The 14646-nt window shown below is 41.6% G+C and overlaps 1 protein-coding gene across 3 annotated transcripts in view; it reads right to left on the minus strand.

The window, feature by feature from the left end:
• Positions 1–14646, minus strand: part of PUDP (pseudouridine 5'-phosphatase) — a 174857-nt gene that overhangs the window by 65776 nt on the left and 94435 nt on the right. For 2 of the 3 annotated variants that reach the window (XM_030934724.1, XM_030934723.1), the window contains exon 4: positions 5660–7197. The exons of the other annotated variant lie outside the window; for it this stretch is intronic. In XM_030934724.1, coding sequence (XP_030790584.1) covers positions 7021–7197 — 177 coding nt within the window. In that variant the 3' untranslated portion in view covers positions 5660–7020. Of the gene's footprint in view, positions 1–5659; positions 7198–14646 lie in introns of those variants that run through there. 3 annotated transcript variants of the gene reach the window in all.

A 14646-nucleotide genomic window follows, 5' to 3' on the forward strand; every position in this document is an offset into this window, starting at 1 on the left:
GCAAATCCCACGTTGAAATTTGATCCCCAATGTTGGAGGTGGGGTTACGGGGGGTGTTTGGGTCATGGGGGCGGATCCCTCATGAATGGCTTGGTGTTGCCTTCATGGTAATGAATGGGTTCTCTATTCAATCCTGCAAGAGCTGATTGTTAGAGCCTGGCACCTTCCTCTCCTCTTTCTCTTGCTTCTTCTCTCACCATGTCATCTGTGCACACAGCAGCTTCCCTTCCCATTCCACCATGAGTGGAAGCTCCCTGAGGCCTCACCAGAAGCAGATGCTGGTGCCACGCTTCTTGTACAGCCTGTAGAACTGTGAGCCAAATAAACCTCTTTTCTTTATAAATTATCCAGCCTCACTCAGGTATTCCTTTACAGCAATGCAAGACTGACTAACACAGGGTTTCAGGAGACCTAGCTCTGTCTGTCTCTGAGAACTTCATCAGGACTCTGGAAACAATTTAGCCCACAGGTCCAAGGCTGATTTTTGTCACAGTGAAGTTCAGGTAGTAAGAATTCTCACTGGTGGCTGTTGAGGGTGGTGGTGGTGGGGATGGGTCATAAGGAGAATTAGCAGTGGGAGACTAGAAATTAAAACGGAGAAAGGGAAGAATTAAAAGTCAAAAACAGTGTGAGGGAGGAAAGCAATGGATATAACACCCGGATCTTTATCCTTGAGAGGCCTTTAAAAATCTACTTAACAGTCAGATGCTATTCTATAAGAACTCTGAGACATGTGATGACTTTTAGGAACTTGCACTGTGGCTGAAAATGCATGCCAATCTGGCTGACTCAGATCCAGTCTTAACTGGCTCATAACTTGCTTCATAAACACGACTGTAAGCAAGGAAATGAGAGAGAATAACAGCACATCACATAGGCCTGAAAAGTATTTGCAAAGCAGTAGTTCTCAAAAATGACATTTTGCAGTGTTTTCCAGAGGCAGATTCAGAAAACTGAAGACCAAAGTAACGAGGGAGCCATCTCATGCCTAGCTGAGCAGAAGCATACCAAAGGCTTAGTATTTCCCCAATTAGTAGGCACCTCAAACTTGTTTAAGGAAAATACTCTTCTTGATGAAACAGATACTGCAGTTGAAGCAGGAACGTGTTTGGTGTACTGCCTTAAATAGCATAGGTAGATGTTCAAACATGTTAGGACTCACTGGCCCTAGGAAAGACCCGCAAGAATCTGGTCTACACCAGGAAAGTGACAATGAAACACCAAACACCTTTTCTCCTCTAATTACCAAGAAAATTATTTCTTTCCCAATGGTTGAAGACAATAATGTTGGGAATGATGAAGTTTCCTGGAGTGTGAAGTGGATATACCTTATAAGTTTAATCCACAGCTTCACCACTTCATAAGTGGATAATCGAATTGTGCCTCAGTTTCCTCAGACTTGGGGATATTAAGAGTACCCTCAGTCACCACCAGGTGGGTACCAACGTAAGAAGAGTGTAGCAAAAGCCCAGGGGCGCATGTTCTTAAAGTGCCTAGTGTGGGATTAGAATGACAAGTGGTAGATAACCTACTTGTGCAGAAATTTAGAGTTATTTTGTGATTTTCAAATGATCAATATATGTGAATACTTTATTGTTTCCTGTGAGTTTTCCCTATTTCAGCAACTATCTTGTCTGTGCCATTCTTTGCTAGGTAAGCACTTTTCTATTGGTTGGTGGGCTTAGCAGCTCTTGGTTTTGTCTTCCTGGGAGACAAATAGCATGCACCTGTGAGTAGTGGTAAAGGAAAGGTACCCTTCAGGGTGTTCTGTCCTGGGCCTCTGGCAGATCCCCTGTGGTTTTGCTCTTTGTCCCCACCCAAATCTCATCTCAAACTGTAATCCCCACATGTCGAGGAAAGGGCCTGGTGGGAGGTGATTGGATCATGGGGGCGGTTTCCCCCATGCTGTTCTCATGATAGTGAGGGAGTTCTCACAAGAGCCCATAGTTTCAAGTCTGGCACTTCGCTGTTTCAGTCTCTCTCCTGCTGATTGTGAAGAAGGTACTTGCCTCTCCTTCCCCCATGATTTTAAGTTTCCTGAGGCCTCCCCAGCCACACAAAGCTGTGAGTCAATTAAACCTCTTTCCTTTATAAATTGCCCAGTCTTAGGCAGTATCTTTTTAGCAGTGTGAAAACAGACTAATACACGCTGGCTTTTGGTTCTCTGGGTTCCCTGGATTTCTGCCCTACTAACATACTTGATTCCTGGCAGTGAGGGGTTGGTCTCTGCCTGGCTGGTATCTGCATGCCAGGCTTCTGGTCTAGCTTGCAGTCTAACTCTTTCCAGGTGCATATGCTCAGATTCAAGCTCCCCAGTCCCCTTGTCCTCTCGGCTGGCGGCATAACCCATGCCTGAGCATGACTTCCTCATGTAACTGCTTGGGAGTTTACCTTTATTCTGTTCGGTTGTATGGAAGTGACCCTAAGAGATGAGCCTGGGCATATTCGAAGAGATAATGACTGAGAGGTTTAGCCACACATAAAACAAAGCAGAGCCCCAGGGAGATCTAAAAAGTCCAAACAAGATCAACACAAAGTAAACCACACCTCAACAGACCAAAGATCAAGAGCAAAACCTGAACGGTAGGTAGAGAAAAAGAGACTGCCTTAAAGGTATGACTGCAGGACCAAGAGCTGGTTTTTCAATGGAAAACAGGAGTCAGGCAAAAAGAAAGCCACATATTTAAAAGATGAAAAAATACTGCTTAAACTGGAATTGAATATGCAGTGAAATGCAGTGAAAACATCCTTGAAAAGAAAGTCAAATACAGACACTGTCAGACAAACAACTGAGATGATTTGCTATCGTCGGATCCATATATGTAAACACTAAATGATGTTATTCATTGACTGGAGTTTCCAGAAGAATGATAATTAAAATTGATAGTGAAAATCCTTTTTCGTTTGTATTACTAACTCAATTTGCTCCACCTCCCTCCAATTCCTACATTGAAGCTCATTAACCTTGTAAGAAGAGGAGATGAGGACACAGATACATACACAGAAGGACAACCATGTGAGGACACAGGGAGAAGACAGTGTCTACAAGCCAAGGAGAGAGGCCCGAGGCGGAACCAGCCCTGCCCGCACCTTGATCTCAGACTTCCAGTTTTTGGAGTGTGAGACAATAAATGTCTGTTGGTTAAGTACTCTAGCCTGAGGTATTTTGTTATGGCAGCTGGAGAAGACTAAGACAGTTCATTTCTGACTTTTAAATGGAATGACTATTTTACCACTATGTACAGTATTAACTGTTGGTTTACAAAGAGATAGGTATTCTTTCTATTTATCTATTTATTCTCAGTTTATTTTGACTCTGAATATGGAATACATGCCAATTATTTCCTAAAATGAATTTTGAAAATATATCATTTTAAGTGACTTTGCATAATATATGAATTCACCATCCCTTTCACACGGTTTTGAAAAAAGCAGTGAATGAATACGACTTCATGTTTCCCAAGCCTTCATCTTCGCTCAGAGATTAGGGAATATTAAAATTCTTAAGTAGTTTTTAAAATACATTTTGTCCCCTAGAGAAATAATTATTAACATTTTGGTAAATATTAGAAAATATTTTAATGAAAAAAATTCATTTCATATATCATGTTGTTGAAATTCATGTAGAACTTGAAAATTATGGGCATTTTGCAATGAAGAAAATCCAACGCTTTAATACGAGGGTGATAGTTTTACAGTTTCAAAATGACTTTGACAAGCCTCTGCCATACTGTTGGAAATCAAGGAAAGAGAGGCAATGACTTAATCCATCACAAACAACTTAGGTCAAAGGATGTACAGAAAAAAATGTAGTTAATTTGAGGAGCAATTAAATTGGAACAGGTAACACAATGATCTCACTGCGGATTCCAACACTTCTCTCTGTCCCTTGTGTTTTCCACGGTGCTGGAAAAAGATCTCGAAACCAACCCCAACATTTCATGACTAAAGTTTAACAGATAAAATACCCTAAGATATGTCCTTATTCAGTTTTGTACATCTACAATGACTGTCATGTAAGTAAGGAGTATTTCCTGAATTAATTCAATCTGGATAACAGTTTTTCTGATGAAAACAGTTACAATCCATGGAAATACTGTGTGGCTAATGAAGGAGAAAAAAATAACAGTACTTATGTGTACAAAATATTATCTATTCAACAGACTCAAAAGAACCAGAATATTTTGAGCCATCCTGAAGATCTGCTTTCAGAGATAATGTGCACTCCTCAGTCAACAAATAATCCTCACCAACATCTTTGTAAAGCAAGTCTCTCCAACAAACAATAACTACCACAGAATACTACAGACTTTGAACTACTAATATCCCTTGCTCTTTAACACTTCATTTTCTCTTTTTAGAAGATAATAGTTCTAGAGATTGCTTTTGAGACAAAGAGCCTCATGTGAGACCAAGGAGCTTTAGCTGACTGCTTGTGGAGCAGAAGAGTACAGTGCAGACCACACAACAATGTTCTGTAGAGGCATTATTACAGATAGGTGAAAACTCATTATTTTTCATTATAAACCCTGTTATAATGTGCACTTTTTAAAAAATTTCGAAACACCATACAAAACGTGCCAAATTTAGCATAACTGCCAAATGTATTCAGAGAAACATAAACTGCAGTGTCTAGACACTGACTACTGTTGCACAGCAGACATCACTCCTATTCCTTAGAATGCCAATTCTTTAAAGTGTAAGACAGGTGTCTTCCAGATTATTTTTTTATACAAATCACCAAACTCCATCTGAGGATTTACGGGGTGGAAAAAAAGTCTAATAAGTAGTAATTAGTAAGTTCTTAAGTGTTGTATATGTTTCATTTAAGTGAAATTAAGATGACGCTGATAGTGCCATCTCTTGGATGATGTCAGCAGTATAAAAGATCCTTCCTAAGGGCATACAGTATATAAGCAAACATTAGCTGCTAGTTACAGCACACCTGTATACATTCTACTAATCACTGTGTGTCCCTAATACGACATACTTTCAATGAGCTTTAAAAGTATGTCCCTAATACGACACACTTTCAATGAGCTTTAAAAGTATGTCCCTAATACGACACACTTTCAATGAGCTTTAAACTTCCTTGGCATGTATCACTCTGGTGTAAATTTGTATTACCATATCTCTGTGAAATCCATGAGCTATTCAGTGGAGTAACATCACTAAAATGTATTGAAGCAATTTGGCTGATGTGGAAGAATAAAAAAGAACGTACGTGCTTTGGCCAAGCACAGTCTGTGTCCTTTGTGTAAAAATATAAGAATCTGGCTGCAGCTTTGGTTAAAAAACAGTAACGGACATGAGATCAAATTTACCCTGTAGGAAATTCACCCAGATGTAGATGCACATCACTTAGATATGCATTACACCCATTTGTCTGATTCATACAAAATGGCTTAATGATTAGAAAACATCAACATAAATACTTTGGAAGGAGAAGATACTACATCAAAGAAGTGAGTGTTTCACTGAAAGCCTCTATTCACTGCTGCAGGAGCACGATGGCTCACTTAAAATATATAAATATCCGTTTACAGTTGGAATACTAATTGGAATTTTTAAAAAATTTAATCAGTCACATATATATTTTACATTTCTTGGAAGACTATTTTTTTTTTTAAGGTAAAATCATGACTCCCATACAAATATCGACATGTGTCCAAATATTTTATTAAACTAATTCAATTTGTTAGGGAAATGGTAAGACGTTACAACTGGTTAAGAGGAGCAAAGTGCAGACATGTATTTAGGCCATCAAGAAGGAGGAAATGAATTTGCTAAATTGATGCAATATCAATCAATAGCCAGGGCCTGTCATCCACAGACAATCACTCCACCACACGCACACATGCATTCCTATGGTTTGTCCACAACTTCCAGAGCTGAAGAGTAGCTCAAGGACCTCAAAGCGCAGAGGCAAGCCACAACGGAGCAGCGCTCCTTCACTCCCGATTTCCATGGTTACCACCATTTTTCTCTGGCAAATCACAGATAAATTTTAAAGACTGAGTAAATCTATAAAGGTGATTAATCACAGAAGTTCAATGTCTAATAAATTATTCCAAAAGTGTTCCCGGGCACTCAGACTCACCAAGCATACATTCTGAAATCAAATTCTATTTCTATCCAAAAAGTGTAGGCCATCAGTGTTCTTAAAGGAGGCAAATGGTTCTTCTGAGGTAGAAAACATTCTCCAATGCAGATAAGGATGTAGATACCAGGTAAATGTTACAGTTGTGTTCATACTAACAATAAACTATAGATGATATGGCTCAGAGTCAGTCAATGAAGAAAGATCCAGAGACATTCTGAGGTCACAAAAAGAATTTAAACGTTAGCTAACAAGGAGTGCTCATCAAAAACAGGGCTTTCCACTCAGACTGCAAACCAGGCAGAACTACCATCTCGCTTTATCAGTTGTCATTGCATGTTGATATCATATACTGAGGAGAGTGATGCAGATGATAGATATAAACATATCTACATACATATGCATACATAAAGCATATACTTATATGCATACACTTTTTACATTTCCCAGCCAGTGTTCAGAAAAACTAGAATAAGAGAGAAGTGATATTCCATTTTGTCTTGGAAAAGTATATATTTTACATATACATGCATGCATATATCTACATACATATGCATGCAATGCCTACCTGCATATTACCAAACTGATACACATGTGTATATATGAAGGTGCGTGTGTGTATACGTGTACATTCACTTTATCACATACTCCATCAGCTTGATTTTTGAGATGGTAATTCAAGCTTCATTTTTGTTCTGGGCTTCATGTCTGTCTCTACTGTGTTTTTTGTCTCAACTGTCAAGTCACATTTTAACAACACATTAGACTGGGGTAAACCAACATGGGATGGAAACGCCAATCTCAGGAGGCTAAAATCACTGTGCAGGTTGGGTTTGAGAGTTGCTGATTTCCTTTCCCTTTCCCCCAGCAGTGTGGACCATGAGATGGGCTGGGGGGGCGGAATAGTGAGGCCCTCCCTCTCACTCATAGGGGGGCAAACCAAACAGCTCGGGCTGGAAGTCCTGCAGGGAATTCAGCACCAGGGTGGCCTTTGTCGTCAGGTCTCGGCTCAAGTTTCCGTCAGGAACCATGACCACCTGCATCCCAGCTGCCAGGGCCGCCTCCACCCCATTGGGAGCATCTTCAAAGACAAGGCACTGTAGGAAGAAAAAGAAAGTCGAGATGGCCTTTTATGGAACCAGACATGTGGATGAAGTGTTTATCATCGTCATCACCATTGGCTTTGCAACTGTGCAGAAAGAGACAGAATTACAGTGGGGGCTCCCCAGAGTACAGATTGTGGTGAGGACAGCATGCTGTTTCTTACTGGCTCTGGGGGTCTCTCTGCCATGGCTCCTTTAAAGGGGAGAGGTTTCTGTCACAGCCAAAGCATTGCTGAAATGGAGCACAGCTGTGTGGTGAGGCAAGATTCTCAGCTTAAAACTTTATTTTATTGGGATCATAACAATCTGTTCAATCAATAATTGAACATTCAGAGTGTGAGAGGCAACTGCAAAACTAAAAATCATGCTCTTAAAATATAAAACCACTTCAGAGTTGCTCCTGTTTTATGTACTGTGGTTTGAAAATTAAATGGTTAGAATCTTTTAAGTTAAAAATTCAGTTCCTGTGTGTGCTAGTGTGACGTGACAAATATGAGCACAAAAATGTAGTGTGCGTGCATGCTCTCTTTTGGATAATTGCAAAAATTCACTTTATTATTGGGATTATGGACACAACACCATCCAAAACTTGTGGTCTCTTCATTCAGACACCCACATTGAAAATGGGGTGTTTCCAACTGGCAACTTCAGAGATATGGAACCAACCTAAGTGCCCATCCACTGATGAGCAGATAAAGAAAATGTGGCATTTATACACCATGGAATACTACTCAGACATAAAAAAGAATGAAATAATGTCTTTTGAAGCAACATAGATGGAGCTGGAGGCCATTATTCTAAGTAACTCAGGAATGGAAATCCAAATATCATATGCTCTCACTTATAAGTGGAATCTAAGCTATCAGGATGGGAAGCCATAAGAATTATATATAAGGGACTTTGGGGACTAGCGGGGTGGGGAAGAAAAGACTACATACTGGATATAGTGTACACTGTTCGGGTGACGAGTGTGCTAAAATCTCAGAAATCACTGCTAAAGAACTCATCTGTGTAACCAAAAGCCATCTGTACCCTGTAGACTATTAAAATTAAAAAGGAAAAAAATAAAGTACTAAAAGAAAAGCCAATACATAAAATAAAAAGGGGTATTTGTACACTGCATTTATCAGTGAGCTCCTAAAGGTGCCACCACATTGACAATGTTACAGTAAGTTTCACATGAGGGCTCCCTCCAAAGGAGACACCCCAGAGCTTGCTCCGTAGTATAAACAAGCATAATCCACACGTGCTATCTTCATATCACCGACCCTCTCAGGAAGACATACACTTTGGAAGCTTCTTCCCTACATTCCTAGAATGGCACACACTTCTTGTGAAAACACATTTATTGAGGAATGGCCATACTGTTTTCCATAATGGTTGAACTAGTTTACAGTCCCACCAACAGTGTAAAAGTGTTCCTATTTCTCCACATCCTCTCCAACACCTGTTGTTTCCTGACTTTTTAATGATTGCCATTCTAACTGGTGTGAGATGGTATCTCATTGTGGTTTTGATTTGCATTTCTCTGATGGCCAGTGATGATGAGCATTTTTTCATGTGTCTGTTGGCCGTATGAATGTCTTCTTTTGAGAAATGTCTGTTCATATCCTTTGCCCAATTTTTGATGGAGTTGTTTGTTTTTTTCTTGCAAATTTGTTTGAGTTCTTTGTAGGTTCTGGATATTAGCCCTTTGTCAGATGAGTAGATTGCAAAAATTTTCTCCCATTCTGTAGGTTGCCTGTTCACTCCGATGGTAGTTTCTTTTGCTGTGCAGAAGCTCTTTAGTTTAATCAGATCCCATTTGTCAATTTTGGCTTTTGTTGCCGTTGCTTTTGGTGTTTTAGACATGAAGTCCTTGCCCGTGCCTATGTCCTGAATGGTACTACCTAGGTTTTCTTCTAGGGTTTTTATGGTATTAGGTCTAACATTTAAGTCTCTAATCCATCTTGAATTAATTTTCGTATAAGGAGTAAGGAAAGGATCCAGTTTCAGCTTTCTACTTATGGCTAGCCAATTTTCCCAGCACCATTTATTAAATAGGGAATCCTTTTCCCATTTCTTGTTTCTCTCAGGTTTGTCAAAGATCAGATGGCTGTAGATGTGTGGTTTTATTTCTGAGGACTCTGTTCTGTTCCATTGGTCTATATCTCTGTTTTGGTACCAGTACCATGCTGTTTTGGTTACTGTAGCCTTGTAGTATAGTTTGAAGTCAGGTAGCGTGATGCCTCCAGCTTTGTTCTTCTGGCTTAGGATTGTCTTGGCAATGCAGGCTCTTTTTTGGTTCCATATGAACTTTAAAGCAGTTTTTTCCAATTCTGTGAAGAAACTCATTGGTAGCTTGATGGGGATGGCATTGAATCTATAAATTACCTTAGGCAGTATGGCCATTTTCACGATATTGATTCTTCCTATCCATGAGCATGGTATATTCTTCCATTTGTTTAGATGTACCATATGACCCAGCCATCCCAATACTGGGTATATACCCAAGGGATCATAAATCATGCTGCTATAAAGACACATGCACACATATGTTTATTGCGGCACTATTCACAATAGCAAAGACTTGGAATCAACCCAAATGTCCATCAGTGACAGATTGGATTAAGAAAATGTGGCACATATATACCATGGAATACTATGCAGCCATAAAAAAGGATGAGTTTGTGTCCTTTGTAGGGACATGGATGCAGCTGGAAACCATCATTCTTAGCAAACTATCACAAGAACAGAAAACCAAACACTGCATGTTCTCACTCATAGGTGGGAACTGAACAATGAGATCACTTGGACTCGGGAAGGGGAACATCACACACCGGGGCCTATCATGGGGAGGGGGGAGGGGGGAGGGAGTGCATTGGGAGTTATACCTGATGTAAATGACGAGTTGATGGGTGCTGAGGAGTTGATGGGTGCAGCACACCAACATGGCACAAGTATACATATGTAACAAACCTGCACGTTATGCACATGTACCCTAGAAGTTAAAGTATAATAATAATAAAAAAATAAAAATTAAAAAAAATAAAAATAAATAAAAAAAAAAAAGAAAACACATTTATTGATGCTTTTTAACTGAGACTCTGCAGGGGCCCAGACATCTGTAAGGGAAGAGAGGTCCTCATCATGGCAGCCTATGCTGAGGAGTCTCCCCTGTGGCCTAGTTCTACTCCACATGTGGCCTAGAACTCCACGAGCTGTTGAGGTGGGGCCTTTCAGCTCTCCACTCATCTCTTCTTTGTCTCCTTTGTCCCTCTGCCTTTTATTTATTTTTTATTATTTATTTATTTATTTTTGTGAGAGAGTCTTGCTCTCTTGCCCAGGCTGAAGTGCAGTGGTGCGATCTTGGCTCACTGCAGCCTCTGCCTCCCAGGTTCAAGCAATTCTCATGCCTCAGCCTCCCAAGCAGCTGGGACTACAGGTGTACCACCAAGCCGGTCAATTTTTTTTGTATTTTTTAGTAGAGACAGGGTTTCACCATGTTGGCCAGGCTGGTCTCCATCCAACTCCTGGACTCAAGTGATCTGCCCACCTTGGCCTCCCAAAGTGCTGGGATTATAGGTGTGTGCCACCACACCTGGCCCCCTTTGCCTTTCATTATGAAAACATCCTCTTTGGCTCATCACCAGGTATACAGCAGTGACTCAATGCACTGGTGTCCTGGAAAGGGCTCATGGAAGCCTGATGCCAGGTCTGAAAGAGAAGCTCTGCATTCTTTGGCGTTTTCACTAGAAAACACTGAAACACACACACAGTCTTAACTATTAGTGGTCTGTGCTGTAGCCAGCACAATGACTGTTTTTCTTTTTCCCTACATCCCTTTTTCTTTCCATTACCCCATTCTTTCCTTCAATCTGGGGCTAAAATATCACCTTAGCCAACTTACCCCACAGGGCCGATCCCTGGATTAAGTGAGTTAATCCATGTGACAATGGAATGTGAATGCTACCGTACTTTCACAGAGGGAACTGGTTGGCCCAGCTGTTTTGGTTTGCTTGGAACTGAAGGGTCGGCTGCGGGGCAGGATGTCCCGTGCTACATCCTGGACAGTCCCAGATAAGCCACAGTAGTCCATCCCAACACCTCCCTTCTGACAGCCTCTGATGCTCCCTGGTTTCTTTCTCCTGTGAGACATTGGTCACCGTAGGACGCGGGAAGAAATGACTCCACTTAGACTGTCCAGGTTGGTTTTCTCTGTTATCTCATTCAGTGACTACCTGTTCATGATATTTCTGCCTTGCCTTTTTAAAAGTTATGACTTGATCATATTCTAAATGCCCTCCACTGTTTTTATCTGGGACCAGAGATAGGCACGTAAATGTCAAATGACATTTTCAAAATATCTGTCACCTTCTCCAGGGATTCTGAAGCTCTGTGCAGGGTCCACCTGTGAAATGTGGGCTGGGGTAGAGGAAGACATGGATTATCCCCTGGGATAATACTGCTTGGCTAAAGTTGTGAAAGCAGCTTTTATTCTCTATTTGCATGAGGCTGCGTCCAAGGAGCAAGGAGCAAGGCAGGTGTGTGGGACGAGAAATCAGTGGCTGACTGTGGCAGTTCCCAAAGAGATAATGGAAGGCACCCAATACACCTGCACTCACCTAAAGGGGGTCATATGGTTTTGCTGTGTCCCTACCCAAGTCTCATCTTGAATTGTAGCTGCCAGAATCCCCACGTGTTGTGGGAGGGACCTGGTGGGAGATCATTTAATCACAGGGGCAGTTTTCCCTATACTGTTCTCATGGTAGTGAGTAAGTCTCACAAGATCTGATGGTTTTATAAGGGGAAACCCCTTTTGCTTGGCTTTTATTCTCTCTCTTGCCTGCTGCCATGTAAGACATGCCTTTCACCTTCTGCCATGACTGTGAGGCCTCCCCATCCATGTGGAACTGTGAGTCCATTAAACCTCTTTTTCTTTGTAATTTACCCAGTCTTGGGTATGTCTTTATTAGCAGCGTGAAAACGGACTAATACAAGGGATCTGCAGTGGAAGGAAATGCAGGCCCCATGGTGTCCCTTCACATCTGAGAGATCTTTCCAAAGGCAGCCCGTGTTTAAAGGCAACTAAGTGAGGGCTATGAGTGAAGAGGGAAACTTACAAGCGTCTGCAGCACTGACAGCGGGAGCAGCTGACACCAGCTCTTGGAGACCTCTTTACTGTTTCTCATGGCCTTCACGTTTTGCTGGTTCCTCTGTGTTCAATTAATCTGTCCTCACCTATTTTTAAGAATAATCCAAATACGGCACTGACATCTGGAATATCACACACAGCATATAAGATGAATGTCGTACATAAAGTAAGGGAGACTTGAATAAGTATGAAGAGTGGCGAAAAGTCAAGGTTGGTAACTGGTTGCTATCACAATCAATCACAATAAGGTGACATAGGCTGGACGCAGTGGCTCACACCTGTATTTTGGGAGGCCGAGGTGGGCAGATCACTTGAGGTCAGGAGTTCCAGACCAGTCTGGCCAACATGGTAAAATCACATCTCTACCAAAACAGTAAAAAAATTAGCCAAGCATGGTGGCACATGCCTGTAGTCCCAGCTACTCTGAAAGCTGAGGCAGGAGAATGGCTTGAACCCAGGAGGCAGAGGCTGCAGTGGGCCAAGATCGTGCCACTGCATTCCAGACTGGGCCACGGAGTGAGACTCCGTCTCAAAAAAAAAAAAAAAAAAAAAAAAGAGAAGGTGACATAATAAGCTTATGCAACAGAAGGGCCATTTGAAATATGTCCATATGAGTAAGTAAAACCCTCAGTGTTCAAATGATTGAGGGGAAACCTAGGAAGAAAGGCCAGTTGGTTTGGGTTTTCCAGCACGAGACCCTTGCAAAGTTAACTATTCTAAAAGGTCACAAGTAAGTACAGCCTCTGATGTAAACAGCCATGGGTGACCTCAGCCCAAAACAAACAGCAATGGGATGCATGACGCCTCTGGCACCTGAAACCCTCTTCTTCCTCCTCTCATGTGGCCGTTTTGCTAACAGCTGTCAGGAGATACCTTTCCCCAACATTTGCCAGACTCTCACACTTCATGTCCACTAACGAGAATTCCATTTGATCAAGATGGAATTTGAAAACAGAATCTGAAGTTTCAAAAGCTGACAGAATAGTCAGCTGGAGGCGGTCGATGATGGAAACGTGTCAGGAAAACTCAACAGAACAGGAGTGGAGCAGAATTGAGTGGTTTATAGGAAAACAGTGAGGTCGGCCCTCTAACACCAGGCATTGTTTGCACACAAAATTTAAAGGAAGCCCCAGACACGGGACAAAGAGAAGATATCAAACATGAGTCCTGAGAAGAAACCCCCTGGTGCTGGGCCCAGATGGCACCTGCACCACACACACAGCCTGCACGCAGGAAATGATTCGGGGTCACACCACAGCATCTGAAAGTTTGGGTTTTGTTGGTCTGGGTTTTTTCCCGTAGAAGCAGTGGAATTATAAAGCAGAACAACTACTGTGTCCTGAAGCACCTATTAAAAATGTCCCAAAAGATTTATTTATTTTCTTTTTTTTTTTGTTTTTTGTTTTTTGAGACATAGTCTGGCTCTGTCACCCAGGCTGGAGTGCAATGGCAAGATCTCAGCTCACGGCAACCTCCACCTCCCGGGTTCAAGCAATTCTCCTGCCTCAGCCTCTCGAGTAGCTGGGATTACAGGCGTGTACCACCACACCCGGCTAATTTTTTTGTATTTTTAGTAGAGATGGGGTTTCGCCAATTGGCCAGGCTGGTTTTGAACTCTTGACCTCAACTGATCACCCAACCTTGGCCTCCCAGAGTGCTGGGATTACAGGTGTGACCCACCGTGCCCAGCCCCAAAAGATTTTTATGTCATCTTCAGACTTTGTTACACCCAAAGATCTAATGCACTTGTAAATAGGACCACTCCTACAAGAAAAGTACCTGGTATCTAAAAACCTAACCATTTAAAGAATTTTCACAGCATGGGTGTCTATCTACTGACACTTAAGGATTTAAGAATAAATCCTTAAAAGCTACCTGGAACAACTGTGTCTGGTAATCACAGGACTTAAGCGTCAAAAAAAGAAAGAAGAAAATAAGCTAAATACAGTTTATATCTTGCACAAATAAAATTGAGGAAGTATGTTTTTATTTTCGAAGACCGAAATACCTCAACACAGTTTCCGTCTGCCACACCCAGCTACAGCGAAAGGAGGTTCACCCTGACTGAATTTGGCTCTCATGCTTCTTTTTAAGCACCTCATTTTTTCACTTAGGGAGCAGCCCTTCCTGTCCCACCATGACTGACCGATTACACTTGACCTAAAACTCATTCATACCGCCACCCATACAGTGAATCATGGACTGTATGTTTGCATCTGTAGAAAGAAACCTTTCTCTCTAAGCCAAGGGCCTTCAGCCTCTGCAAGTGGGGAGTGGAGGCAGACTGACTTTTCTCTGCATGGACTTGG

Source organism: Rhinopithecus roxellana, chromosome 7, assembly GCF_007565055.1.
Source record: "Rhinopithecus roxellana isolate Shanxi Qingling chromosome 7, ASM756505v1, whole genome shotgun sequence".
Taxonomy (NCBI): domain Eukaryota; kingdom Metazoa; phylum Chordata; class Mammalia; order Primates; family Cercopithecidae; genus Rhinopithecus; species Rhinopithecus roxellana.